The sequence below is a fragment of the Pinus tabuliformis genome, chromosome 4_1 (assembly GCF_031772625.1).
Source record: "Pinus tabuliformis cultivar Carrire ecotype Pingquan chromosome 4_1, CPIR1, whole genome shotgun sequence".
NCBI lineage: Eukaryota > Viridiplantae > Streptophyta > Pinopsida > Pinales > Pinaceae > Pinus > Pinus tabuliformis.
In genome coordinates this window covers 531,162,610-531,187,831 of record NC_142303.1, presented here as the reverse complement: position 1 = coordinate 531,187,831, position 25,222 = coordinate 531,162,610, and the positions used below count along the sequence as shown (strand labels likewise).

Sequence of the window (25,222 nt, the reverse complement as noted above, 5' to 3'; positions counted from 1 at the left end):
AAAATCTGAAGAAACGGATCCGTCACGCTACTTAACCACGGTTGCCTTACTTGTTAGATATAGCCTATTATCCTCCAAGTCTTATCAAGAATCGGCGGTGCAGTGGTCTCATGCACTTTTCTCTTTATTCAACCGACACCTTAGCAGTGGTAATGTTCACATGTATCTTTTTTTTAATTCAAGTAACTTTTTTTATTTGATTTGATTGATGGAATTTGAACTTTAAATTTAATAATTTATATAATATTGTTTAACTCAATAAACAATTAATTAAATTGTTTTTATAAAAAATTTAATATTTTTATTTTCACACTCTTACTTATAATATTATTATTTTTTATAATTTTAATAAATAATTTATTTTATAATTACTAAATCATATGCAAATCAAAATTAATTTACCTATTGAAAAAGAAATCTAGTTAATAAAAAAATATATAAATATGCATGCACATAAAACTTTCATATCTTGATTTGGAACTCAAATTTAAGATAAATATAATAATGGATAAGCTTATTTTTTAGGCCGATAAGCCTTCCTTTGAAAGAAATTTTCATCGTCTTTTTCATTCTAAGGTTGACACCTGGCATTTTTTTCAACAACAGCCAAATTGACATCTTGGTATTTTGCATCTTGCAGTTTCGCATTTGTTAATGCCACTGTGTGCGTTGTTAATACGTGTGTGCCCAACCTGCGTGTGGTGCGGTGAACGTGTGCCCAGGCTGCGTGCATGCTCCTCTCTGGACGATCTCCAGGATTAGTACCTAAGGAATCGAACCCCACTCCAGCGTGATTGAGACCGAAAATTTGTGGAAGGTGAGGGAGTTGTGGCGCGCCTGGCGCGATGAGACAAATCGACGACGAGCAGAACTATTCCACCTCATTGACATGTGTTTAACTGTATTCGTCATGGTCTTCAGTTACGGGCGGACGGAATGGTGGGCATTTTAGTTATGGGCGGAGAGTTTGAAAACAAAATCTACTAGGCTTTTCTTTGCGATTCTTCTTCTTCTGCTCGGGGTCTCTTTGGTGAAATTGTCCGTGCAGGAGGAGGGCTGAGGGCAGGGCTCGACTCGGTTTGGCAAGAGTTATCTCAGGGTTTTTCTTTTTCTTTTCTGCGTCTTCAGACTCGGGCTTGGAAAATGGCGTCACAGGACAGCTCAAAAATGCAAGAGGAAGGGAGTGGGAGACAAGTGTTGGAAGGGCCCATTCACTACTAGAACAACTGCCTTTGTTCTCGCAACCACCTGGTTTAGAAGAAGTTCAGTGAAACTTTCTCGACAATTTGATAAACTGACTGGATTCAACGCTTCCTGGTATTCACATCATGCATTTGTCGTGATTTACCTGCTTCTCATTGTCATTCCATTCACCTTTTCTTCATGCGAGATTGGAGGGAGAAAACCATAAGGACATTTCAACTTGTTTTCTGTTAATTCTAAACTACATGTCTAACTTCGAAGTAAAACGCCTCGAAATTTATTCCCTAAAAGATTGAAAGTAAGAAATGAATATCTAATTTCGTTCTAAAATGCTTGAGAATTTAGCTTAAATGAAAAGAAACATAGACAATTTGCTTTAGAATTTGATGATGTTTATCCTCTCAGAAAATTCAGGGCTTAATTTTTGACGTGATTTGAACGTGCAGATTTGGATGTATATTGCTGTTCAGGTGCTTTTATATTGCGGCGAGCGCACACTGAGAGCATTCAGAGCAGGGAATTATACTGTCAATATTGTCAAGGTCATGCAATTTCTACTTCAGATATGCAATTTTCTTGTATTATCTGTATCTTGAAATCCTTTGCAAGCGCAATCAACATATCTGCTTTATTTATTTTGCAGGTGGTAGTTTATCGCAGAAACGTCCTGGCTTTGCATATGTCAAAACCTACAGGCTTCGAGTACAAGAGTGGAATGTATTTATTTCTCCAGTGCCCCAAGATCTCGCCTTTCGAATGGTAATTTTAGAACATACATTAGAATTTATCAATTGATAAGATCTTTTAGTGTTTCTTCCACGATTCTTACATTTTTTTTTCTGAACTTTCTACATGCAAGAATCCATTCTCGATCACCTCTGCTCCTGATGATGAACACATTAGCGTGCATATCAGAACAGTTGGAGACTGGACACAGGAGATGAAAAGAGTTTTCTCGCAGGTGATTACTAATTTATTTCCTTTAGCTTTAAGATGAAGTTTCTTTGTCGGCCGTAAGTTCTAATCACAGATCTTTGCAGACAATGGAGGCCCCTACAGCTGGAAAAAGTGGACTTCTAAGAGCGGAGCGTGAAGTTTCTTTGTCGGCTGTAAGTTCTAATCACAGATCTTTGAAAGACAATGGAGGGAAAAAGCGGACTTCTGAGAGCGGAGCGTGAAGTTTCTTTGTCGGCTGTAAGTTCTAATCACATATCTTTGAAAGACAATGGAGGTTACGACACAAAATTACAAGAAATATGATGTGCTGTTGTTGATAGAGCTCGAAATTGGCGCTACTCCCTTCATAAGCATTCTCAAAGACATGTTAAATCACATGAAAATCGCAGATTTTGCTTCCAAAAGGAAAAGGAAGGACCGGGGTCTGACAAACACTTATTTCTACTGGGTCACAAGGGAGCAAGGCTCCTTCGACTGGTTCAAGGGGGTCATGAACGAAATAGCAGAGATGGACGACAGGGTTATATAAACGAATACCAAATTTTGCCGAATTGAAAAATATAAACAAATGTTGGATGTTTGTGAATCCAGGTTGCTATTGAAATGCACAACTATCTGACGAGCGTTTATGAATAAGGCGATGTCAGGTTGGCTTTAATTACAATGGTGCAAGCTCTGAATCATGCCAAGGCTGGAGTCGATATTCTCTCAGGAACCAGGGTACATATATATATACACACACACACACACACACACACACACATATATATATATATATATATATATATATATATTTTTTTTTTTTTCCATTATCGCTGTAGTATTACATTACCTGGGGGTTGTAGGAAGCCATTGTTTGAAACACCCGCTGGTCTGCAGGTCAAGACTCACTTTGCCAGTCCAAATTGGAAATAGGTTTTCTCAAAAGTTGCTTCTGCTAATAAAGACAAAGACGCCAGAATTGGTATGTCAGGCTTTCAAAATTTCTGACAAATGTAGGGAATTATGGCTCCTTTGAGAATCACCTACTTATATTAACGGTTGTTGAAGGCAAGGGTTTTCTGTTGCGGGCCTCTAATTTTGGCCAAGGAGCTGAGAGCCATCGCCAAAGATTACAACCACAAAATGAACACTAAATTCGAGTTCCATAAAGAAAATTTCTAACACATGCAAGCTGTTTACATTATTTCAACTTACAGGGATATTATATTCTAATTTTTAGTAAAAGAAAGGTAAGATTTGATTTCATAGGCAACCATTTGATAGCTGGACGTGAAAGAAAGCACACAGCACACGCCTTCCTGTCTTTTTCATCAAGATAGCAAGACAAACTGTGATATAAGTTTGACTGAGTAGACTCCAGAATTAGAGACATGTCCTTATTTCCACCGTTAGCCATTGTCTGCAACAAGAAATAATAGATATGCATTGTAGATAGATGGAAATGGTATTGCAAAATATATTGCTCATACAATTTGCACTGTATAAGCAGGGGAAGATTCCATCTAATTTGAAATGTTTCCGGGTCCTCATATTCGCAGTCAAAAGGTCTTGAAAATTATATAAAACTATAATTTAAATTATATTTTATTTTTATTATTATTATCAGAGATAATTTAAATAGGAAATAATAAATATTAAAATTGATAATCATTTTAATATTTTATTATTATTATTACTTTATTTGTATTAATATGTTTTTAAATGTAAGTTTCTGTCATTTATGATTTATAAAAAGTTTTTTTTTGAGAAATTATATAGACATTTTTTAGGTTAACTGGTTTCGAACCACTAATTGTGGTTCATAATCATTTATGTGATTTATTTAAAAACTTTTTTATGATATTTTTTTAATTAAATATTATTTCAATTTTTAATTTTTAAATTTGATTGATTTTAGCTTATAATTTACTTTATCTCTATTAATATTTATATTTAACTTTTAATCTTTCAAGTCCATGCACATCTCAAGTAGTCTTTAAGTTTTAGTTTTTCAATCTTTTCATCACCTCATCAATCTTCAACTTAATTTTGATTCTTCATTTTTATGTACTTGTTTGTTTGGCTTCCTCCTATGTTATATTTTTCATGTCAATTTGTGTATACAATATTTTTTTAGCATTAATCTACACACTTTCATTTTCTCATTATCTTTTTATGCACTCGATCTATAAATCACCTAATTTTTATACACATAATTTATTGACCTTGTCCAAATATTTGTTGCATTTTTTCCTCTAAGCAAAATTGCATGCTATAACTATTTGCTTCTATGCATATAAATGTTATGGCACCCACACTATTCCTTCCTATCTTATCTTTGCACTTTGGTTCTCACCTTGTATAATCTCCTTATATAACATGATTTCTATGCTTATAACGAAACTTGTCATGGATTCTCCTATGCCAACTTAGTCTTATATGGAAAGCTTGGTTTGTCCTTACACTAATTCTACATCCTCATTCCTACTCTTTCCTCTTCATTATTTCTACATCATCATTCCTACTCTTTCCTCTTCATTATTTCTTATACAACATCTCAAAACCTTTGTGTTGATGTCAATGGCTTTAGCCTTCCTTTTTATCAAACATTACTTACAATGAACAATCCATCTTTGAAATTTCCTTTCTTCACAATATTTTCTATATCTTCTAGCTTCTTTCTTGGCATTCACTTCATTCAATCGATCTAAACACTCTCTTATATTTCATTTGTGTTATTTTCACTTCCTTCTATAAATGCAAGTTCACATCATAAAAAATAAGTGAAATATCAAACTCTTGGTTACTCCACCTCATGTGCATTTTCACCAAACTTCCTTCAGATCCTACATGATCTTATCTTCTCCAGGTTGAACTTAATGCATGTACCTTATATGGGATAATGCTCTTTCCTCAATTGTAGAATCACTTGATTGACAACGCCAAAGGACTTAATTTGGTGCACATGTGTTTTGTCCTTGTACCTCATGCTATTTCCCTGTTTGTAACTCTTCTTGAACCTGTACAAATATCTACCATACCAATTCTATACAAGATCTATCATCATTTCTCCTCTTCAAATCTATAATAAAATCTACTAAGTTTGCTACTCCGGGGTTTGGCTTCATTTCACACCTATCTAATTGAATGGAGTAGATAATGTCAATTTTTTCATTGACCTATTATTTAACCAATTTCCTTATGCTCGTATTGACAACTCTAATTCAAGTTATCTTTAACTAAACATATTATCATATTTCCCAAACTTTTTGTAGCAAGAAAATGATGCCTATTCGTATCTAAGGCCTCTTAGTGTTCTATTTCCCTGAGCTTTGGTTAATGCCTGTGAATCTTAAAAACAATCAAAATTTGAAAAGCTACACATATTTCTTTCGAATACTCTGTACACTGTAAAATAAAAATAAAAATGAAAGATCAATTCAGGCTTGTAAATCTCAAAAAACAACCAAAATTTGAAAATTTATACACACATTTATTTTGAATAATATGTACATTGTAAAAAATTGAAAGATCAATTAAGGCCCGTAAATCTCAAAAAACAATCAAAATTTGAAAAGCTATACACATATTTTTTTTTGAATAATATGTACACTGTAAAAAAATAAAATAATTAAAGATCAATTACATACACATGATATGATAGTTATAACAAATTGAAAGATCAATTACATACATATGATCACTGCAACAAATTATCAATGCACTCTCTCTTGGACCAAAAATGACGTGGAAATCTAAAATTATCTGTAACAATTCTTCAACTGTGTTAATATTCAATTTCCCATGGTAAGGCGGAAAATTAAACCAACAACTTAACACTTAGGAGTGCCTTAACAATACAAATCATGTCTACAAATTCATTCCACTTAAACAAATGAGTATTTATATTTTTATTAATTTTTCATCAAGATTTTTTAATTTTTAATGTTTATTTCTTTACATAAAGCCATTTTTCATTACATGAGACAAGAAACGTGAGATTTATTTCTTCATTATTGAAATACATTTCAGTTTCTTTGCCTTTACATATAAACCACTCTTCATTATTTTCACTTTGCACGAGCATATAAAGTGGATCCATTTAACAAATTTGTGTGGACAACTTTCTTTCTTCTTGGTAGAGTATTTGGATTTTGCTCTATGTATGTGCTTAATTCTTTCCAAAGGAAATTTATTTGTGTAATTGGCTTGCTTCTCCCTCCCTAAGCATTCAATCTAGTTGGGTAGAGAAACATTGTCAAATGGTAGGGGATAGTCATGGTGGTTATTGCCTTGGTCACTAGAAAGTTTTGTAGATGCTTGGCCATCTATAGAGGTTTCTTAATTTTGGGTAATTAACTTACTCTAAAATGAAATAAGACATTCAATGTGTTCAGTGTAATATAGATATAAACAAAACATCTAAAGAAAAGTAATTGCACAATACTCAAGTCCAAGAAAACGAGGTTTTCCACAAACCAATTAAGCCTTTCAACCTTTTTGGCTTATTTGCTTATATCAAACATTTGTGCAGGGTTTCAACCAATTAACATTTCATTGAGTATATATCTACAAATTAGTGATTTTAAGATCAAATCCCACAAAGCAATTCTATACCTGCTCTTCAAATTCCTGTGAAGCTATTGAAAGCAAAACCAATGAATTATCAATATAATTTTACCATAATAAAAAAACAATTAGAAGGCGTTTAGCGAGCTCAAATTGCTCATTCGTTAGACTTGAACCAACATCTCTTTTAGAGAAATTCAACAATTCTAATTTAATAATCCTATCGGCCTCTCTTTGTACCTTTTGGGACAGTTGCTAGTTTATGAGAATATAATATTTAAAAAAAATATTGCATTTATTTAGAAAAAATATATGATAAATGTGGAAATGAGATTTAAAAGATAAATAATTAAACTAAAATTTAAAAATTTCTTTAACAAATTAAAATTTTTAAAAATTGTTATATTATTTTTTTAATATAATAATTAAATTTAATACATTTTTAATTGTTGAAAGTTTTTGATTTCAATTTAAGGTGGATGAGGATATGTTGATTCTTTTTTATTTTTTTAATTTACGGTCTAAGATTGATTCTCAAGGGAGTATGCTCAAGATATGCTTAGTCTTAATGTTTATCAAAGGTTGTAGTGTGTTACAGAATTTGTTAGGTTGAATTGAATTTTAATAAATTAAAAAAATTATATTTGTGCCACCAATTTACAAGGGATTTAAGATTATTCCAATTCTAATTAGATGGGGAAATTAATATATAAGCAAATTTTATTTAGCAAAATGGTCAATTTTACAATAAGATGTGTAATTCCTTTTTTTTGTTCTCAAGTTCAAGTTCAATTAGATTCTGCCAAGTGGTTCCCGCCTACCAATTTCCTAGGGATGTGAGATTATTCCAATCCTAATAAGTTCATATTCTAATTAGATGAGGAAATTAATATATAAGCAAATTTTATTTAGCAAAATGGTCCATTTTACAATAAGATATGCAATTCCTTTTTGTTTCTCAAGTTAAAGTTAACCCATACTCTTTTTATACATGGTTAATCGAATAAATGTGTGCATTGGTAAAACATTCTTCATGTTGTAATATTTTTTTTGTTATATTTATGAAACATTTGGCTATATCAACTACATTAATAATTTTAATGTGACTATATTAATATATAAACATATTCTCAATCAATAATAAAAAACTATATATGAGAAATGCACAAAAATGAGATTTAATAAATACACAAAAATAAGAAAAGCAATCTTAATCAATATGTTATTTTCTCAAAAGTTCTTCCACTTATGTAACCATAAATTTAGATTTTTTCAACTTTTTACCCTCAAATAACTTTGGATATTATCTTTAACCATTATTTTAATAATAAATTTAATTTACCATTATGTCAAATTAATTTGACATCATCCTAATAAAATATCAAAAAAGGGTATATCATAAATCATGAAATATCACATCAACAAAACTTATTAAATGCTTACATATAAATTAGGGTATCATCATTTTGACAAGATATCCAAAATATTCCCTGAAAATATCAACACTTTATTTTTTGCCGGGTCAAATCTGACCGTGGATATATAAGAAGTTTGATAACAACATCCTTTTGTCTATGGATAATAGACCTAACTTATATCCATAGAGTAACATTAGGGTATCATCATTTTGACGAGATATCCAAAATATTCCCTGAAAATATCGACACTTTATTTTTTCCCGGGTCAAATCTGACTCTGGATATATAAGAAGTTTGATAACAACATCCTTTTGTCTATGGATAATAGACCTAACTTATATCCATGTAATAATGTATTAAAATTTAAAAAGTATTCCTACTCTATTTTTTATTTTATTTTTTAAATCTAAAATTATCACACCCACTCCCTCCATCCCTTCATTATTAAACGCACTCCCTCCATTCCTTCTGAATTTAAACTTATGACTCAGAAAACATATATATACTCTAAAACGTCTGAACTCCCCCAAGCTGTACAAACGTCCAAATTCTCTGTAATTATCCATTGCAACAGTAAGGCTGTCCTCCGATTAGCTGACATGGAAAGCATTGTTGACAGTTATTAACGGGAAAGCAATTTGCTGGCAGCTTATCGCCAACGGGGACGTCTTCACCAGCTGTAACCGCCGTTCCTGTCACTGAAACGAAATAAGCATAACAGATAGCATGATTTATAGCTATTTAAAACTGAGGAGGTTTTAGTGTAATTTTTTAGATTTTTAGTGTAAGATGGAAAAATTTGTGATGAAATTTTGATTTGTGTTATTTAAACTGGTTTTACTGTATATATATAGATTCAGCATCTTAAGGTGTTTTGGTTTTTACTGTATATATAGATTTAGCACCTTGAAAAACTTTTAAGGTGCTTTGGTTATGTAAGGATTACCTATCTATCTAACTTGTGATTTCAATAGATTCCTACTAAATTTTAAAGAAATTAGATTGAAAAAACCACCAAAAAAAATCCAAAAACAACTCAATTTAAAACCATAAAAAATAATATCGATTGAAAACATACCTAAATTACCCATCATCATACTTACCAGTATTACCAACCCTAGCAGCAGCTGGAATCATTAACAGGAACACGATGGCGGCAATTACTACCCAAGAATTCCGCAATGCCAGGTGTTGTGGTGGCCTGCCATGGGAACTCAATGGAATGTAAACCCCTTTGGAAAATGTGACTGGAATTTTTTTTTGCACAAGAATAGACTAAACTAATTACAAAAGCAATGGCCTTTTTGCAGAATAAAAGGAGGATTAAGTGCATGAATTATTACCTGAACAAAGCGCTGAGAAAATTCTTGCAGAAAGCCGTAAATGTGATAATTGGCCTGTTCTTCCTGCGGCAAATCCATTCATCAAAAGGAATTTTGGAAATCATATTTCTCCCCGCAAGCCCAAATTGAACAGACTCCATCGCAAAAGCTGGTTTTGATATCTTCTAGTGGAATTGTAGCTGCTGCTGCTCTCCAAATAATCAGAGTAAAGCACGGTATTATAGGTCAGAAAATCATAATCGTTGGTTGCAGTTTCATCATCTATTTATCGGAGAAATAGAATCAAACTTTAATAAATCGTATGACACACAACCGCTGACGTAATGTGTATGACCTCAGCGTCCCATGAGCCAGCCATATATGGCCAAATACGCATGTTGTCCGTGTAGGCCGCTCCCTCATTTTTTCGAGGCGTACTTGGATTTTGTCAATTAAACACCCTTTTTTAATAAAATTTTCTAATAAATTAAGTCTATCTCCGCCGCCATGACTTTACTTCCAAAGAATTAAACACCCGCTACGGATGGAATTTAATGACAAATTACTAAACGTTATAATATAATAAACATGTATGATTAGTGAATATTAATAAATATCAAAATATTTATGTTATAATATATTTTATATTAGAAGTCTTAAGGGTTAATTTAGTTGATCAAGTTTTCATTGTTAAGTATCTCGCCAGTTGGGAGGTTATGGGGTCAAATCTCCTCGACACTCTTAGGGTTAGGCCTGGCTTGTTTGGCTAGTAGGTAGATCTCTTTGGGTTGATTTGGCATGGATTTTTCCCATGGATGTAACAGCCACCCAGTATCGCGAACCACCCTTTAAAAAAAAAGAGATTTCATATTATTCATATTTACAAAAATCAATACAATTATATATATATATAAACAAGATTCCTAATTATTGGGATTTATCTTTTTATATTTTTTCAAGTCTTGAAGATGAACCTGGCTAGTGGTTCTAAAATATTGACTTAAACTCTTAAATATGTGGATCTTCCTCCATTGATTAGGAAATAAATTGCTAAAAGGAAAATGACATGCAAACCTTGATTATTTGCAATAAAGGAAGACACATGTCTAAATTATCTGCAATGGAATGAAAACACACTAATAAAGGAAGACACATGTCTAAATTATCTGCAATGGAATGAAAACACACTTACACTCCTCTGTGTTATCCTGCAAGGAAAGGAAAACACAATGTTAAAGTAAATTGTAAACCCTAGTTTGTAGAAAAAGCAGATTTCTAAAGAAAAGAAATCAAAGAATCTATAAGGTCTTTCGACCTTGAAGTCCCATTATCATAGTTTTAGGAGTGTTGTAATATATCAAAGAAGACAAATCATAAGTTTATTGCAAATTTGAGTGAGTTTGAGAGGTCGGTTACAAACTTCTACATGAATCCATGTTTTGCTACAGGAGGCAGTCCAACGACTAGGTAACTAAAAAAATGTGAGTTGAAGGAGAAAAGAAGGTACAAAGGAGTTGGAAAGTGATAAAATAAACATGCTCAAAGCATCAAGGCATATTGTTGCAAGTTTGACCTAGCAAAGCTCAAATATGTAGGTTTCCTATAACTGCAAAACAAGTTACAATGTAGGAAACCATAACATTGAACAATGGAGAACAATTAAACATCAACAAAGGGGATTGAAATAAGTGCAAAGTGAAAATTCCATCTAACTAATGTAACTACTGCAACTATCATAACCAAATGCTCAAAAAACCTACAAGAAAAGACTATTCATGAAAAATTTCTAGTTAACCATGCAAGAATGATGTAAACATAAATAACTTTTAGAATACTTTGTGAAAGTAAACATATGCATAACAAAATTAATACAGGAGGGATTCAGAGCCCTTGGGGTGGGTCTTAACCGAAGGAAGTTAAGAACCCTTAGAAGAAATCCAAACTAGGAGTTGAAATGAGATATCACTTCCATTGACTAAAAAGTTGCTCGTACAAGCTAGGATTACAAAAATTTCTTGAAAACCCTAATCTAGACTTTTCTTCAATGCTCATGTACTTATTTACGTTACTCCACTAGGTTAATCAAGCTTTTTATTTACACAAATGAGTAGGGGACAACCTCCTCAAGGGTAGGAATGCATTTCCTTCCAAAAATCCATAAAAAAAGGAATCTTTCTTCCTGGGTGACATCGCAATTGTAGGAAGGGGAAATAAAGTTTCTTCCTGGGTCACATTGTAATTATAGGAAGGGGAAATAAAATCCCTCATCCAATTGAGTTGAGACTCTCCTATACCAGGGAATAAGTACCACAAATATCTCTAGTTGTATCTCCTTGAAATTTGTGCAAAATATCTTCAAAATCCTACACAATAATCATTTTAGGCACATAAAGTATGAAAAACCTTATTCATTATCTTAAGAACTCATTAAACTAGGAAAGTGTGTCATTAAGTGTAAAAATCTAAGTGTGCCTAGGAGTGGTTAGATAAGCCTTATGTTTTTCCTATTTTGGAGGCCCATCATACCCCCCTACTGGAATGGTTGCTCACCCTTTGAGAAACTTACTCTTGTTCTCTTCTATGCTCTTTCTCATTCATCTCTCTGAAAAGTTGCTTGACATCCCAAGCTGAGTTGGAAGTGGTTGTTTGTGCTGGGGGAAAACATGATTTATCTTTTATGAGTTGCCATTCCTTGAATTTATCACTTTTATTGTGATCACAAAGCATGATGGATATTATTTAAATTTAATTATTATAAATTTCAAATATATAACTAAAAGTTGGGTGTTGAATTTATATACACTGTAACATCCCCAATTTCTTGCACCCATGTATGCAATGTAAATATTTTTATAAATATTGGCTGAGTTATGGGACACGAATTCCAAAGGAGGGTAATTGTTTGAGATTTTAATTGCTATGAAAACTAAGGAGGTTGGTAGCTATGCATTCTAAATCAGTTGGAGCATGTCATTATTATGAAGTTGGACAAGAGGACAAGGGCCATGTTTCCTTGGAGAAAAATAAAAGCAAGAGAGGGCAGAAAAATAAAATGAGGATGGCATTGTTATTGTGGAGCTATGAACAGAACATGCAAGCAAAGAGTGGTTCGTTGGACTGCATTTAACAAGATGGGAAACGATAGGGAGACATGGAACAATTGTCATCAGTTGACAAGATTGTGTTGGCAGGGTCACTATCTAAAGGCTGTCAAGGAAAAGAAAATTCAAATCTTTGGGGAAACAACAGAGAAGGAGAAAGAACAGAGTCAAACAATGGGGATTAAACTCCTACGTTGAGAGGAAAAAATGCAGGCTCGAGCAACTTGGAAAGGAAAAAAAAATCATGCAGAGCAAAGACATAGGGGTAAAGAGATAACTTTTGGTTGGAAAGAAGTTAGAGAGGAAATCCCTTCCAGGTGGGGAAAAAAATTTCATTTCGAGTCCCCAATGGCCACAGGGTGGATATGGTGATTCTGGAAAAATCTCAAAGGGTTGGGGTAGAGGAATTATTCCTGGGAAAATTCTTGGATGATTTTTGGATGGATTCCTTGTTGTATGTTTGATTATGCTATTGTTTTGGAGTCCCCATGTTGGGTGGAACCATGGTGTTGAGTTTTGAAGGCTGGAGACAATGAGTCTCTAGATTCCATGTGTATTTTGTCGCTTGCAACTTAGTTGTAGGGTAGAGGTGGAAGATCTCCAAAGCCCCTGGATCAACTGAAGGATGTGTTTCAACCCTTGAGAAAAATACCCATCAATATTTGTAATCTAACTCATAGGTGATAGATGCAAGAGAGAACTAGCTGCAAATATCTATATTTGGCTGGAGATTCATTGTCCTAGATTTAGTTTCCCAAAATTTACAAGATAAGTGTTCCGCATGTATTTTCTATGCTAATGAATGTGTGTTACATTCTGGTTTGAAATGGTGCAAATAAATACATGAGACATGATTGCATTAGTGTTGTTTACAAGATTTATTATTATGTTGTGTTAAGGTTAAAGACATTGGGATTGTATGTAAGAATAGTGGTTAAGTCATAGTAATATTTAGAATGGGAAATATTTTGATTGAAATGTGGTGATTACGTGGATTACAAGCTTGAACTAGCATTGTTGCGCTGCAATATAGTAGTAGTCAGGATTATCTCCTCTTTATCCTTGTTGACCTATTATTTTACATGAGGGTCTTCTTCAAGTTCTCAGTGATGCTTACCCTAGTGTTGGGTCTACGCATCCACTTTATCAAGGGCTCGGTCCAAGAGATCTACATTTTGTGTTGTGTAAAACGAGACGCATGAGCATGAATGACTTAATTTTATGCCCCTACACTTCTTGCACAATTGCATCTCTGCTATGCATGCATTAATGTTGAAACTCTCAAGGCTAGGAAACACATCCTGTGTGTTGTCTCGGTGTTGATATAGTGTGGTAAATCTTTGCTTGAATGGTTGGTTATAAATAGGGAAACACTTATATGTGTTTGTGTGTGTGAAATTGCTTTCAAAATAAATTTTAAAAAATTCATTTAATTCTCAATATTAAAAATTATTCATAATAAGTATTCATTTGATATGTTCAAACTACAAAAACTCCATATAATATTCTACACGGAAAAATATCCAATTGATATGTTAAAGATGTATATGTGTATTTACATTGGTTATTTTGGAATATAATATCATGCTCATCACCCTTAATACTTTGAAGGAGTTTTGCATAAATATAAAGTAGCGAGGAAAGGTGATTGTGGTTGCATCGTCAAATTGTTCAGGAAAACTCAAATGAGTTGTTCAGAAAGTGTATGGAACAGATCATTAAAATTGAGCTTGAAGAGAGGAATATCTTTGAAACTAATTGGAGATAAAAGTTTCAGTGATCGAAACAACAAATTCGGGAAGAAATGAGATGATCTCCATTGAAGAAGAAGAAGTAACTATAAAGGCATGCTTTATAATCTTGTGATACTCCATGCATATCTTCAGAGAGCTTACTCATGATGATAATATTCACAACTGGTTAAGCAAGGGCAAATATATCAAACTCTTTCAACCCAATCTGCACAAAAAATTATGAATGCAAGTCCAGTCAACATGAGGTCTTAGCACTACTTTCACCTTCCATGTGAAACCCTAAATTTGTTGTTCTTGTTGAAAGATTTAAGAAAAGGAACTGGTTATTGTTTTGTAGAAATCTATACAAAAAGCCAAACTACTTCACAAAAAGTAGAAAATATTTTTTTTCTTAATAACATACAAATATAACAATCAAATTATGTTTTATTCATACCTTACTTTGGAAGATAAAACTATTGAAAAAAGTCTAAAGCAGAAGACAACACTAACATAATATGAAAGGTTCATATTTTTTACCAAATGCATGATAGCCAACAACTACCAGAATTATATATATATATATATATATATATATATATATATATATGTTGGGATATGAAGGACACATTTACTTAGACTCTCTCCCCCCTTAAACAAGTTATATTCCACATGGATACCATGGGTTGTTGTAAACTTGGAGCTCAATACCATGGGTTCTCATAAACCTAGAACTCAAATGCCATGGGTTCTCATAAACCTGAAGCTCTTAAAAGTTCATATAAATTCAAAAGAAAATTAATAAAAAATTATATAAATTTAGGAGTTAAATAACATTCAAAATAAGAAAATGGAGCTACTATAGATTTCACAAAAATAGAGCTAATTATTATTTTTTAATTTTAATTTTATTTTAAATCATTTGACTGAGTCAACATAACACAACACATTACATTACATAATTGTTTTACAAAAATGTTGGTAAGCTTACATTACACATGTTGGCTTGATGGGCTCTGACCCAGGTTCAACGTTAGTCAACCAAGCAAATCCCTACACTACTGGCATCAATCCGCAGAGCGCAGACTGAAGTCTCACCCGAAGCAGTATGGGGGGATGCAAGAACCAAGTTTCTGCACCCTGAGATGGTTGTGATGTCAGTTTTATACCTTAACCCTGCCTTCACGCAGATCGATAAGCCTTTAGGGCTTATCGATGTACTTCTCTATTAGTCTTTTAGAACCTCCGCGAAGGTATGCAATCGTCCTTCATGTAACCCTAACAAGTGATCTCGACACTTATGTGCCTCTGTAACTACTTTGTTGTATAGTTCTCCGAATTATCTTAAGTGTTCGCCAATTCTATCATGCAATTTAGATTATCTTTGCGTAAACATATATCTCTACTTGCATTCATATAACAGAGGAAAACATATAAATTCGTGCATCAATTTAGAAATAAAACATAAACCCGGTGTTTAACATAACATAATCGCATGCAATTAACAAAAGTAAATACACAATAATTTCAAAATACTCTTCTTTATTGATGATCCAGGTGTTTAGTACAGACTTTGACCACCCTGCTCACACAGCTGCAGTGGTTTGCGCACTCATCTTCGGACTTCTACCCTAGGCCTCTGCACACATCGCTGCAAAGCCTTCTTCCTATACTAAGATTCTCCCTCTTAGCTCCTTTACAGACTCATCAATGAATCCACTTAGCTGAAATGACTCCAAACTGACTTAGACTCTTCTTAAGACCTCCTTCTTATACAATCCCATGGTCTGCAGACCAAGGGAAGATCTCATCAAGCTGACACAACCTATCTACACTAAGGGCGGAAACCCTTTTTGACTCTTGATATCTTCGTGCTCTACGACCACAAAATCCGAAGACTTTACATTTCTTTATACAAAATTCAGGCCTTCTACCCCAAAACTTGGGTTTTTAACCCCTAAATGGACCCCAGGGGACCCATTCCCAACAACACCTACACATATCCCCTATAATGGGATGTAGAGCGATGATATTATTTTCCATCCATCTTGATTATTATAGAGTGGAAAATTTGGAGGAATTAACTCATATGGCCATTTTTACTGACAGGTCCCACTTTGGTGAATTGGGGTATGAAACATTCGATAAGTAGTTAGAGGCATCAAATAATTTTTTTGGGGGATTTTTCTGCTTAATCATACACCACCTATTTCTAGTGTATACTCAGATACCTTTCTAATGGTGTAAGAAAGACCTCAAATGGCGTCTGCATGCAAAAGTTATGTCGCCTCAAATTTGACCTTCTTGTTTTGACCACCATGATTTGAGAAGATGCCATGTTATTCCCCAATATTCATGGAAAAGGGCCTAGCCACATGATCATGATGAAGAGGACACTAGAAGAGTCAATATTTTAACTCTATTTAAGTCTTTAAGGAGTTAAATTTAACCAATATTAGGTTATCGAGTTGTGTTATACCAAGCATGTAAGGGGAAAATGGGTTCCATTCTATTCGAGTGCATTTTGTTCACAAATGAGTATAGTTGAGAGGGGCTAGATAGAGAGGAAAAATAGAGGGTTTGTGCATTGTAGTAGCTCAATAGCCACATGTTTCACTTCTTTATACTTGCATCCACTTCCATTCAAAGAAATGGAGAGAAAAGTAACCTCATCTTCTAGTTGGGTTTTCTGCTATAAGGGTTTCCCAGATCATATCTTGTGTTCATTGTGGTTTGTGAGTTTTATTCTATTGTTCTTTAGTTTCCATATCTTATCTATTTCATGTATAAGCATAAGGAAATAATTAATGAACTCGAAAATATAAGGAGAAATTAACCCTCAAAGTGTAGGTTTTTTAGTTTAATAAATCCATTGTGACAAATTTTCCAATGGAATATCCATGATAGATTATAGATAAATGATGATTGTGGGTTTCCCGTATAAATGTGTGGCCAAGAAAAACTAAACCATCAGGGGAAATCAACAATGGAATTTGGGTATCGACTATGCTGCCTGGGCTGCTAAAAAAACATTCTATGTGGGAAACAATCTCAGTAATCAATACAATTCTTGTCCCCTTGGTTTATTAGTTATAGAAGCAAAAATGCTTATTACTTAAGTAACTAGTTGACATTTTTTGGTGAAATATGAACTGAAATTTTCTCATCGATGGGTTTTTTTAATTTATTATTCAGTGTAATATTCAAATACACAACATACCACAATTTTCTTAAGATGAGTATGCTTCATGTTTGATGACTAATCTGATAATAACAAACCAAACTAGGAAGCAATCATAATTGTAAGAGATGGGCCCCAAGGTGTGAATGAACTTGTGAGACCAATACTATTCGATATATCCTTCTCTAATCCACTTCTTTACACAACTATTTTCATGCATCACTCGATCTGTCTTACCCTGGTATACTTTAGTTAAGACAATAGGTCCTTTACTACTCTTGCAATATAAATAACCTGGTACTTGAGAGGTTGGTTCAAATAACGCCAAAATGCATGTTGAACCACCAGCTTTGAGAATGTAAGGATGCACTTGTTGGAAACCTCAAGAAAACCTTCAAGATCAACACTTAGTAAGTTGGTCCTCGAGTTCAGTGAGGGTCGCCTTACTCCTTACTTAAATCAAGTTTTAAGGGGTGGGAAAATGATCTCAATATGGTCTTGATTGAGGTCCTCGCCAGCACAAGAAAGTGGTATTTCATTTCTAGAAAAGTTGGCCACTGTGCAAGTGGTGTGAATTTTGCAATTGTTGTTGTCTTCCTTGCCTTGACAATGTCATGGACTACTTCTACTACTCCTCCATCCATAAGCACTACGAAAGCCCCAACAGTATCATTGCCACCATCACTATCAAGTGCAACCATGGCAACTTTAGGCATGCAGATAAAGAAGGAGTTTGTTTTTGTGGGGCCTCTTCTTCTTGGAGCTCTTGTAGTGCACATGCTCAGATGATGTGTTTAAATTATCATATTGATGAGTACCAAAGAAGATACAATGTCTAGTAAATATTTATTGTTCTTATTTCTTTCTACGACATTGTTGCCACTAATAAAAAAAATATATATTTCAAGTTGTGCATTTTTTCCTTAATTGTTATAAATGCATAAATCCATGCATTTTCCATAAAATTTAGACGAATTCAGTGCGAATAGAGAAATGCATTATGTTTATATATAATAAATTTATATTCAAACATAATTGGCAAGGAACACACTGCCTGTAGTACTTGTTTAGATAAACATTTTGAAAGCTAATTCCTAATTTGAGAGGAGATTTCCACAATTGTTCATATTGTCAAAATATTTTGGAAATAAACTGTGTAAAGTTTTACCCTGTTTGACGTTTCAGATAAACACTCCATCCATCATCAGGGACCAAAAATAAAATATATGATAAAACTGGTTGTTGATTAAACCTTAAATAGAGAGATTAGCCAAGCTATTAGAGTAACATTCAAAAAATAGTTAAAATGAACAGTGAAAAATCAAAATATTATTAAGAATTAAATGAATTAATAAGTAGTAAAAAAGATTATTAAATTATTACTTGAATTAAATCCGTTAAAAAATAATAAGTAATCCTTCAAAAAAGTAGGGAAGAAAAATAATAATGAAGAGGGGGGTTATTATATAAATAGAGAAACATGATTAATTATAATATGCATACATATGGTATATTATATTATTAATTGATACATGTATATATATATATATGTGTGTGTGTGTGTGTGTGGGGTATATTATATTATATATCACATTATATATGATTTATAAATTATAAGATTGTAATATTATGTTATATATTAGATGAAATAATATATGAAAATATTATTATAAAGCACATTCAAAGGAGGGGATCATGAAGGTGAGAGGACTAAAAAAAGAAAAAACAAAAAAAATTATAAGAGAAGAATGATGATTGAAATGAAGAAAAATGAAACCAAGAGGGATGAAGGATACATAACGTTAAGAGAGGATAAAAGGTAAATAAAATTAATAAAAGGAGAGGGGGAAGGGTTAGTAGAAGAAGAATATTATAGAGCATAATGAGGGATTATTGGTTTCCATGAGTGACTAAGTTTAAAGCCATCTTCCCTGTTACAATCATTAGGGTTTTTTTCGATCTCTAAAGCTTCCCTGATGATTCAAGTATTATGAGAAGGCATGCAAGCAAGGATTCGAGCCGTGGTCAAAACAAATAAGGTGCTTGGTGTTGAAGGAGTGCTAGTCACTTGATGATGGTTTTTATCTGCAATGTGCTCCTTAAGGTGGGTTGTCACTGGTTAACCTATTTGGCCAATGTAAGCCTTTCTGCATGAACAATGAATTTAGTAGACATTTGATCCTTGCATGGAATTAGGGTTACATTTGGTTGACTGGAATAACTGTTTAAGGTTTTATGGGGTTTAAATATGTTCTTGATGTTATTTTTGGCCAAAATCTCGGCAATGATATTAGTGTTTCCTTTTATGTAAGGAAGAGAGATTTGGCTAGTTGGAAGGGAGGGATTAGAGAGGTTTTGTTTGGGGTGAGAGGCTACCTAGAACGCTTTACGAATTTGGGAGGTAGAGTAGCTATTAGCTTTGAAATCTTGGACTAGGTGAGTATTTTTCTGAGGAGAGGAATTTATGAGTAGAGATTTTAAGGGCTTGGAAGATAAGATTTTCTAGGACACTAGATTTTTGTGAAGGGTTGTGGCGTGAAGTTTATTATTACTTAAAATCATCTTAAACCCAAATTTATCAAGTATAGAGAGAGATCAAATTTCTTTCATTGTCACTAATAATAGGTAACTTATGAACATAAATAAGTGTCCATTACTCGAACCAACCCATAATCAAAAGTAAATCTTTGTTACTATTACTAGCCTAGATCTATCTTAAATCCAAATCACCCAAGTGATGAGAGACCAAGTCTAGAGTTAAGATGGATCTAAGATGGTACTTGCATTGCATAATTGATTTCCTCAAGCCTTTAAATAGGCTTTGTTATAATAAATATCATGGACAAATACTATGGGATATGTAATACCACGAGCCTCTAAACCATGGTAATTTTATAGTTTAATTTAACATTATAATTTTACAGTTAAACTTATAATTTATAATTTTTTTTTTTTTATAATTTCAATTATTGAGAGATTTGTACATCTTATTATTATTATTATTTATTTTTTGACCAATTCAAAATGTTCATGTTGACATTACAACACCATTTCCATATTGGGCTAGAGAGCACCTCTCCATGCAATTATTGGAATACGGTGAAATTAACAATCTTTTTTTTACCTATAATTCTAATTAAAAAATATAAATATATATTTACTTTAAAAAAGATTTGTATTTTTTAACCCTAAGCTTGAATTTCCTTTGTTTAACTTTAAAATGAAGACTTGCTTTTAAAAAAACCTTAAAACCAACTTTTATCTTCTTTTCTTTTAATTATTTTGTAATATAAACATTTATTATTATTTTTAATGTGAAGTTATCTAGCGGTAACCTAACACTAAGTAACATCATCTTCTCCATACGAAACTACAAAGTACCTCTAGGCACATTCATGAATTTTGGCTTTTTTATAACTAGAAATTGCACCGAGAGGTGCAAAGGAACGCCGATAGGAGGAGTGGGGGAATGTGGAAGGAAATAATCAAGCGAAATATATTTGGACAATGAAATAAAATCAAAATTTGAATTTCTATATATCTTCTAAACAATATAGTAGGATGTTAAATTTAAGAAGAAGGTTACAGTAACATAAATGTCCCATAACATTGTCAATCCTTGTAGGCACAAGGTACATAGTAGAGGAGTTCAATTTCTTTGGGGTTCTTTAAAATGGCATGAAATAAATTATGAACATGAAAAATATGAGGTATCTATAAGTTAATGATACCATTGATAGTTGGTAGAAATGGTTTATAACAGTAAGTTATATTGAAGATGAGAAAAAAATCAGATTATAGATGGAATCAATGTATCAATGCATGTTGTGAAAGTACTCATGAAAAACACTATGATCAGGACAATTGAGTCAGGTGTGCCATTTAAGAAGGCTTACATTATCGTCTCTATGAAAATGTTATTGGTTGAATAAGCTATTTATATACAATAGTAATTTACAAAAGGATTGAAATAATGGTTGATATGGCTCTCATGAAATCCACAAATGGATCATCATATTTAACAAGTAAGAAATGGGGTACTTACTCAATTAAATTTATATCCAAGCATCATGGTACCCACTATTATTTTAGAAAAGAAACCTAACAACCTACCACATAAAATTACCTGCCTAAATACACTTAGACCAACCATAGAAAACTATTAGGTCTTGTGATATGGAACTTTTTATAAATTTTATATAGAGTCTTTGTTTTTTCGAAGTCAATTCAACCATTCATACCAGTAAACTTTGAGAGATCATATTTCGCCACCACGAAGAAGGAACCTTCCAATTTCAAGAATATAATAGCCATGAAAACCATTTTTCTCTGAACGCCCATTTGCGCTTATGGATAGGAACATTTTTGGTCTCAACGACGTAATGATCTGCTCATCATTGAATATACATTTACTTTAATATAACTCATTTTCTTCCATCTCAATGACTCAGTAATCTTACCAATTGTTTTTTGTTGACAAAGTCCTTTACCAAACTCCAAACGCATGCATAACAACTAGAAGAGAGCGTTTGAGGGTTTTGAAGAAGATCTGGAAAATTTGACCTCGGACGCATGCACATAATGGTTTGGGAGAATTTGGGTTGCCATAGGTGTTGACATTTAGTTCACAGAGAGCATCCATATCTACTATAGATGCTTGCACAACTCCTTGTGCCTACGTCCATGACTCAAAGATGAGATTTCAGTATCATGAAGATTTTGCACAGTGTTCAGCAGTATTCGGCATAGTGACAGTAGTATCCAACAATTGTCTACAGTCAGTGTCAACACACTTCAGTCCTCAGAATCAGGGTTTTATTTTCAAGCATGATTAGATCTATTTCATGGATATCATAGTTGTTTTTTTGCATAAATAAAGTTATGGATCATTGTACTCCCTTTTGCTGAACCATTTAATTGCAATCTAAGAAGAAGAAGATTTGTAAGGGTTTTCCCCATAGTGGGTTTTTCCTTGGTCTCAAACCAATCCTGGTGTCTCTATGTGTGTGCATGTTTTTCTTCTATTTTTCCTTTATGTTTCGCTACATTGATGATGATGATGTTGTTCTTTCTATATAATTTCATATGCCAATGGATAATGGTGTAGCTATGAATAATGTAATGATGATATGGGGCAAACTTAATGTATTAATGATGAAATGAAATTATACAAGCAAATAACAATGTAGCCCTATGAAAAATTAACATGGTATCAGAGCTGAGTTGAAGAAAATCCATGGAGATCACCTTGATGATGAAACCTTTGATGGAAAGCAAGAAGAGGATGGTGGAGACCTAAAATAATTCTAGGGCTTGAAGAAAACCCTAGGAAACTTGATTATTAGGTTTTGATGAATTATATGAGGTTAGGGCTGGAGACAAACCCTTGTTTAAGGAAACGATATGAGATATGAAACTTAGTATGGTCAATATGAAGATACTCAAGCAATTGTGGGAGATTTGATGAAGCCCTAGATGGGATAATCCCTAGGAGACATGGTTGGACAATTGAAGGCAACATTGGTATATGGACCATGGACAATGATGGTTCTTGAAGATTGTTTCAAGAGGGAGAGGATCACCTCTCATTAAAGATAATTATTTCTTTACTTTTGATGCCTCTTACTTATGTCTAGATTTATAGATCTGATGATTATGTTTATTGATTATACTTATTGCATATGTATTTGAGTATATGGATGTTTCTCACCTCCTTCATGAGATGTGATAAGTGTATCCCTCTTGAGTATCATTTGAGATGCAAGAAGGATGGCTAGATTTGGAAATAGGTAAAGAGGTACTTCATGAAAAGGTGACAAGCACTACAAGCTACCTATAAAAAGGTGCACAGGTATTTGAATACCACAAGGTATGCATGGTATGTTGTATTTAAGCTATAAGATTGGTTGGCTCAGTAAGCCCTAAGGTATGATGAGAATGTCTCTTTATTTGATAGCTCATACATGTGTATGAATGTGACATGGATCTATGTTTCCTATGACGAAATGATTCACCTTGTGTTGAACATTTTGATCTTCTTAAATTCTATGAGGCTATCTAATGTTGATACATTGATACACTTGATGATTAGCAAACATCCATTTGTTAGACATCTTGATCCTATAAAGAAGGCTAGCACCTTGGCTCTAGTAGATTATACTCTTGATACTTGTCATGCATGGGTCACGTTTGATTTCACATAGAAGGATAACTCATTGAACCCTATACATGGGTTTGCTGATAATGCTTGTGATAAGCATGATGAAAGCATATGGAAACAGAGATTGACACTCTTGTTGTTTTGATGAAGTTTTATTGAATGACCTTACTTGATTTTATTGATATTGAAGAGAATGGTAACCTTGATGTTATATGTATAAGTGTAAGATTAATATCTAGATATCTTACTAACTACGGTCATGTCTTGATGTGATGAGTAACTATGGCATATCTGATTTCCCTAACTTGATGGAGTGACTTGATAGAAAGTTTTATTGTGTTCATAATCTCTGAGATATGATGTTGCATATATATTCTGCTTTGAGTCTAACTTTTAATGAAATATTGATGTCATGATGTTGATTGCCATGATAAATATATGTTTATTATCTAACAGATCTGTTGTTGCTTGACTCTAGCAAAGACAGGCTCATGACATGAACAAAGATGAATGAAGTAGGTTCCCAGTCAAAGGGAGAATCTCTTCTCAAACTACTATTTTCATTATGTACTGTTGAAATGTGATTTATGTGCATCTGACATTATTGATATGCAACAAAATCTCATATCTGAAGCTTGTACATAAATTAGGGTTTTTGCTTTAGACGTAGTCACAGAACTTGGAAATCTCATCCCTAGACACATTCATGCTAAGGCTTAGAGAGCATCCATGTAGTTAAAGCCACTCCCATGCTAACCCGAAGGGAGCATCCAAGGGTTTGACTACAATTGACCATCATCTGAAGCTTTCTGAAGTTGTCTGAACTCTGAATCAAGATGTTTCTGACATATTCTGCCATTGTAATTTGATTTTCTAAGTTGGGTTAAATCACTAATGTGAAGTATCTTGCATGAAATCAGTTGTTCACCTGGAAGATGTTAGTTCCACTGATGTGTTTCATATAATAGTAAGATATACAAGTAGGAAATTCTTGTATGTTTGCCATAACATGAACATACAAACTAAACTTGTGTTTGCAGGTGATCGAGATATACATATAGATATGTCACTATGATTGTGCTACAAGAGTTTGGCATGCTTTGGCTGATTGATATATATGAAAAATGTTTCATCATGATGGTTAACAATAACTTTGAATTGATGATGGAGAGATGCTTTGACTATAGATCTATCTACGAAAGTGAATTTTGACTTGACCTCATGACTAATGATCTGATTTGATGATTGTTGATTTTCCCAAATGTCTATGCTATGTGGGTATTTGAAAAAAAATGATTTTGTATTGGCCTCCTTGTTCCTAGCACAATGGTTGAAGTATTGATAGTTGTGATTCAGCATGAGCGTGGAACCTGCATAACTCATCCTTGGTGTATGAATTTGCATCTAGTGACAATAAGGACTTATGTTATGATTATGACCTGATAAAATTTGGATTGATATTTCATAATTGATTACAAATTGTTGACATGATGAAGTCATGATTTGTTATGTGCTCCACCTGTCTCTTGGTTGAAAGAATTGATACGTGATATTGATGACTTTGATAATAGTTTTAATATGACTTCTGAGCTTTAA

General features: G+C 33.2%; 1 protein-coding gene and 1 long non-coding RNA gene across 6 annotated transcripts in view; one reads left to right on the top strand and one right to left on the bottom strand.

The window, feature by feature from the left end:
* LOC149176924 (uncharacterized) overlaps positions 1 to 24,504 on the top strand; it is a 38,935-nt gene extending 14,431 nt beyond the window's left edge. The window contains exon 3 of one of the 4 annotated variants that reach the window (XR_016258684.1): positions 24,105 to 24,504. This is a non-coding gene — a long non-coding RNA (uncharacterized LOC149176924). Of the gene's footprint in view, positions 1 to 1,649; positions 1,748 to 8,748; positions 9,010 to 9,439; positions 9,565 to 24,104 lie in introns of those variants that run through there. The other 3 variants (XR_016258687.1, XR_016258686.1, XR_016258688.1) reach the window with 3 other exon arrangements.
* Positions 8,211 to 9,870, bottom strand: LOC149176925 (uncharacterized). Of its 2 annotated transcripts, none has more exons than XM_089423239.1 (3): positions 9,473 to 9,870; positions 9,233 to 9,330; positions 8,211 to 8,827 (listed from the first exon to the last, which is right to left on the bottom strand). In XM_089423239.1, exons 1-3 carry the CDS (start codon positions 9,610 to 9,612, stop codon positions 8,688 to 8,690), a joined length of 378 nt encoding a protein of 125 aa, XP_089279365.1. In that variant the 5' UTR covers positions 9,613 to 9,870; the 3' UTR covers positions 8,211 to 8,687. The 2 variants fall into 2 exon arrangements, with proteins under 2 accessions (XP_089279365.1, XP_089279366.1); XM_089423240.1 differs by having other exon boundaries at positions 8,211 to 8,821; positions 9,473 to 9,850.
* Positions 24,505 to 25,222: the final 718 nt, after the last annotated feature.

Coding starts and splice junctions, on each gene's coding strand:
- LOC149176925 (XM_089423239.1), bottom strand. CDS start 9,612: ATGGAGTCTGTTCAATTTGGGCTTGCGGGGAGAAATATGATTTCCAAA. Junction 9,331..9,472: donor TTTCTCAGCGCTTTGTTCAG/GTAATAATTCAT, acceptor TTCCCATGGCAG/GCCACCACAACACCTGGCAT. Junction 8,828..9,232: donor TGCTAGGGTTGGTAATACTG/GTAAGTATGATG, acceptor ATTTCGTTTCAG/TGACAGGAACGGCGGTTACA.